At 44.9% G+C, this 4,978-nt stretch overlaps 1 protein-coding gene across 2 annotated transcripts; it reads right to left on the bottom strand.

The window, feature by feature from the left end:
• Positions 1–580: 580 nt before the first annotated feature.
• LOC125521103 (uncharacterized) lies at positions 581–4,247 on the bottom strand. 2 transcript variants are annotated; one of them, XM_048686152.2, is made up of 4 exons: positions 3,528–4,247; positions 1,810–2,018; positions 1,227–1,407; positions 581–895 (listed from the first exon to the last, which is right to left on the bottom strand). In XM_048686152.2, exons 1-3 carry the CDS (start codon positions 4,075–4,077, stop codon positions 1,303–1,305), a joined length of 864 nt encoding a protein of 287 aa, XP_048542109.2. In that variant the 5' UTR covers positions 4,078–4,247; the 3' UTR covers positions 581–895; positions 1,227–1,302. The 2 variants fall into 2 exon arrangements, with proteins under 2 accessions (XP_048542109.2, XP_087391387.1); XM_087535261.1 differs by having other exon boundaries at positions 1,227–1,333.
• Between the last annotated feature and the right edge of the window lie 731 nt (positions 4,248–4,978).

The following is a 4,978-nucleotide window of genomic DNA, read 5'->3' as shown; positions in this document are numbered from 1 at the left end:
CCCGTGGAGGGGTGGTTGAACAGGAGCCCGTGGAGAGGGCTGGTTGCACTACAAGAAATATGTCAACTTGTGACCACCACTATTGGTCACTGAAAGGTCACAAATTTCCATTTGTGACCTTTTTGTGACCAAAAACATAAGGTCAAAAGCTGGCCGTCGTAAACTGACTATAGCGACCTTTCTTCTGAAATGGATGTAGACGTTTATGACCAAAATACGTCTACTGTGGCGTTTTGGTCACTAGCAACCTCCCCAGGCCACGTCGGCATCCAGCGTGGCAATCTGATGTGCCATAAGATTAAGCCCGGTCCAATTCGATTTTCTACATGGGCCTAGCCCAACAATTCGGCCTATTTGTTTTTTTTCTGTCTGTCAATTTTTGGTTGGGTTCATGGGCCAAGCCCAATATTGCAGCCTTTTTATTGTTGGGTTGTGGCCTTTTTGTCTAAACGAATTTAGTTTTTTTTTCAAAAGAAGGGTCCACTAGTCAGATGGGTCCCAATTTCAATTTGTCATGTAAGTAGGTCCCACCTATCAGACTCATAGTCTTCATATTTCAAGCAGTATTCAGATTCGCAGAGACAAAAAACACACATAATACTTAAACAAGAGCAACCAGATCACATAATACAATACTTTACAAGCTCTATCCGTTCCAGTACAAAGGGCCATGTATAATACAATACTTTACAAGCTCTACAAGTGTAATATAGTACTACTTTACAAGCTCCTGGACTCGCTGGACTCTCTCATATTTCTATGCAACTTCAACAGGACAAAAACTTCGGTAGTCAGGGCTGGAACCATAGTCAGATGAACAACACGCCGGACTCGCTCGACGGCGATAGTCAGGGCTGAGACCAAACAAAACAGCAACATGGCTTCCTCTGTCATCCTGTTACATGAATCAGAAAAGAATGAGAAAAACTGGGGCAAATATATTATGAACAGACCATTCAACATTCAGCTAGTACCATGCTTTTTGTTGTCGAGCTAGTTAAAATGAGATAGTAGTTCATATAAGAAACAGAGAAACAATATGAATATGCATGGCACATATGCAGGTTGTGCAAAAAAACTGCACTACAACACATTGCGCCTAAAACAAAATACCATTCTACTATCACGACCATACATTCAACTGGCAAGATCTAACAATACTCGTCAGCACACGCATACTAAACTTCACAAAGGAAGGAGAGGATAAAGGGAACCAAGGAAGATACCTGTGGATGATAGTGTCGGCGATGATCTGGATTGAGTTAGCATTGATGAGGAAGTGGATGGTGTCCATGGTGTGCTTTAGATGCACATAGCCATGAGCTTCTTGCCGCTGTTGCATCCGTTCGCTCGATGATGGGTACCAATGCATCCAAGTAGAACAAAACCACCAACATTAACCCACAGCTTCAAGTACAAGCAAGTATATATCAAGTGACAGTGAAAACAAGTTGAGAAAAACACTGTAAATATCTATTTCATGTCATGCAGAATTCAAACCGAATAAACCTATGCATACGAAGGTGAAATATTACAAAGAAAGCACTCATCAGGTAGCATGCATACAAAGTCTCTGTGTTGGCAGTAGTAAATACTCTCTTTTTTAGCAGTAGTAAAACTCATGCAGTACCAAGTTAACAACTTTGAGTCAGAAAAGCTAGAAGTGTCTCTTAAGAGAGACCAGAACTTAGAATTAAAGCACATATCATATTCTGAACAGCATCAGCACCATGGTAGTAACAATTAACATTAGTAGGACATCAATGGGGCACAACTTAGTTAACTGCAGACGGATGGACACACAATTACCTTCTCGAGGCAGGGGCGAGCGTCCTTGAAGTCGAGGAAGATGAGCGTGAGGGCGGTGCTAATGGCACTCCAGGACATGTTGAGGCCGAGCAGCAGCGGCACAAGCATGCCCAAGGTGATGGTGTACATGCCGAAGGTGATTTTCTCCCCAGATTCAATGCATGGAACAGCTCCCTTCCGTTCCCAACAGCAGCAAGGTACTGGTGCTACTGCCGTGCAAAGAAAAATCTTGTAAGCATGATAGAAGGTTGGGATGGCAGGAAGTGAAAATCCTGTCTAACAACATGAGCAGAGCACTAGTTATAAGCATGATAGAAGGCTGGGTGAAGAATATACGAAACTGAACCAATCAATTCAATTCAAAGGGTGTATCTTGTGTAAATGATGCTAGCAATCTCAGTTTCATGCATATATAAATATATATGTATATATATATATGTATATATAGTAGAAATTTTATTAGATGATCCTAACTCCCAGGTAAGTGTTTCTTCATATAAAGTAACTATAATTAGCACCCAACAGCTAGATAGCATATGGTGGAGAAACTAGTTTCAGGTTATCCAGAAATACCAGCGTTGTGCACACCAGGATAAAATCAAAGAATCCAAGAACAAGACACTTGGAGCAAGCAACTGATGTAGTAACAAGCTTTGATGGTGCTAAATGCAACAGGTTTGCATAACCTGATTCACAAGGCTTCGAGTAAATCAAGTGCCCAGATTAGTGGACGAGGATATAAAAAAATAGACTGATATATTTTAGGACAAACAACCACAACCTGAAATAATCCTGCAAAAGACAACATATACACTTGGATTTACAGCTGTACACATGTATGTACAGATGCAGAACTAGTTAAAACAGTGTACAAGAGTTGATGATCCTAAGATCCTACCTACCCAGCACTCAAATGCAAAACTTAGAAGATCGCATTCTTTAAAAATTGCATCACAACAGTTTAGCAATAATAAGAATGGCGCAACCTGTATTCTGTTCTTGGCTAGATGCCAAATTCAGGATGTCTAATATACTGCACAGCAAACACAAAGTAGCAGCCCAACAAGTAATCTAACAGAGGGTGAGCTGGGTCTAGTACTCTGCAAAGCACACATGATCCTAGCCTCCCAGGTGCCCATGTGAATTTACTGCATGGGCCTCCCATTTCATTGAAAAACAAGACAGTAATACAAGGGTCTTCAATTTCGATACTACTTCTGTACTCAAAGGTGGAAGCTCCTTCTAGTTCATGTAATATAAAACAGAAAGAAGCATTGCATTCCTTGAAGAGGGGTGCTCACGTGTCATGTCCACTACAGTATCAGTAAATTCAGTTGAGTGCTGAGAATATACAATTGGAGACTAATAAACCCCAGTGTGATGTTAAGATTTCCCATTAATAATAAGTACAGGGACTCACACCATTTTTGGTAATAATATCAGGCCAAGCAACGGACAAACTCCTCAATTTAACTACGTTCCCAACATGCGTGCACTTGGCCCAGCCTTTTCAGTCTTCTTTCTAGTAGCAGTACTAAATCAATCATCTCACGATCCAATAAAACGTCTAGAAAAATCTATTGATCGACTAAATCAATCATGCGTATGCTGGTAAATCTGTACGTACGACTGATGAACAACGAACATATATCACATATATATACAACAACTGAATCGACTGAACATCCGTCAGGAAGAAATCGACTGAACCGCGGTACCTTCGAGCAGGAGGTCGGGGCGAGTTCCCCCACGCCGCCGTCCGGCAGGGGCGGCTGCGTCGGGGACGGCGACTGGGCAGGCGCGACGGGGGCGGCGCGAGGAAGCCGGGCACGACGGGGGCGGCGCGAGGAAGCCGGGCACGACGGGCCAGCTGCTGCTGCTGCTGCGCGGGGCGCGCCGCGGGGCCCTCCCTGCTGAGCTCAGCGACGTAGCGGCCCCGCGCGACGCGCTGGAGCCGCGCGCGGACGACGCAGGCGGACGCCCAGGCCGCCGTCGCCGGATCGGCGCGCAGGCGGACGCTGGGGGCGAGGTACCCGGCGCCGACGCCCGTCGCCGCCATCTGCAGGACCCGCAGAAAACAGAAGGAGGCGGGCGGAGGAGGTTGGGATGGACGGTGGATCGCCCCGCTCGGGGCGCGCCTCGGCTCTCTCGAAGCCTCTCGCTGCTGGGGAAGGAGCACGGATGGCGGGAGTGCTGCTGCGGGCATGGATGGATGGTTGGATCGATGGAGGCCTCGTTCCCGACGAGATCGAGCGGGGATGTGGCCATGGATGTGCGGTTTGGTTGGGTGAGAGGAGTAGGGCGTGCGGGAGGCCATGGACGGCGGCCAGCTCCGCCGGAGGGAGGTGCCAGCGGCGATCTGGAAGGGAGGAGGCAGCTCTCTCTCTCTCCCTCGGGCGAGACAGCGAGGAGATGGATGGATGTGGGAAAGAAAGGAGGCGCGGGGTGGATGGAAAATGACCGGCTAGGGTTTCGGGGTTTGTGTGGAAGGGTCGAGGACAGCCGTTGGATCCACGAGCATCCGACGGCGTATGATGCACTATCCGCGTGAAACGTCTACGGACCAATCAGAATGCAGAATGATGCTATGACCTTCTAAATTGGTCATAGTTGTCTAAAAAATAATGTGTTAAAATCATGTCAGCTATTTTATGACCTGATAAATTCAAAAAGAAAATAGAAAATCATGTCACCAAAATGTGAACGAGTTTTCAGAAAAAATAACAAACATGAAAAAAGATAAATATCTTCAAAAAGGTGTAGTGAGAAATGAGTTTTTTGGCAAAAAAAACATTTTTCATTTTTCGAGGGCCCAAAATGAGTTTTTTTGTGAAGGACCTACCATATATTTGTTGCAAAATTGGATCAAATAATTTTTCTAAAATACTAGGCCATATATAATGCACAATTGACAAAATGGTTGGGTGTAAAAAGTTTTGATCCACCTCTCGTGAAAAAGACAAATTTCCACCGATTCAGCTGGAAGCGGGTCAAATTTGAACTGCAGCTGCCTCATAGTTTGCTATTTATTTTTTCCAAAAATCATTTCTAGGTACATAAGTATCTATTTAATCATAGAAACACCAAAAAAATTCCAAGATTCAACCACTAGCTAGGAACGATCATTCCCGCCGTTTTGACCGCATTTTGAAACGGGCATAAAAAATTC

The sequence above is a fragment of the Triticum urartu genome, chromosome 7A (genome assembly GCF_056163025.1).
Source record: "Triticum urartu cultivar PI428250 chromosome 7A, HENAU_Tu73, whole genome shotgun sequence".
In the NCBI taxonomy this organism is placed as follows: domain Eukaryota; kingdom Viridiplantae; phylum Streptophyta; class Magnoliopsida; order Poales; family Poaceae; genus Triticum; species Triticum urartu.
Note: the sequence above shows the minus strand (reverse complement) of the source record. Positions and strands in the feature narration are given on the sequence as shown.

Coding starts and splice junctions, on each gene's coding strand:
- LOC125521103 (XM_087535261.1), bottom strand. CDS start 4,077: ATGGCCACATCCCCGCTCGATCTCGTCGGGAACGAGGCCTCCATCGAT. Junction 1,334..1,809: donor CTCGCCCCTGCCTCGAGAAG/GTAATTGTGTGT, acceptor CGGATGCAACAG/CGGCAAGAAGCTCATGGCTA. Junction 896..1,226: donor GCCGACACTATCATCCACAG/GTATCTTCCTTG, acceptor TTCATGTAACAG/GATGACAGAGGAAGCCATGT.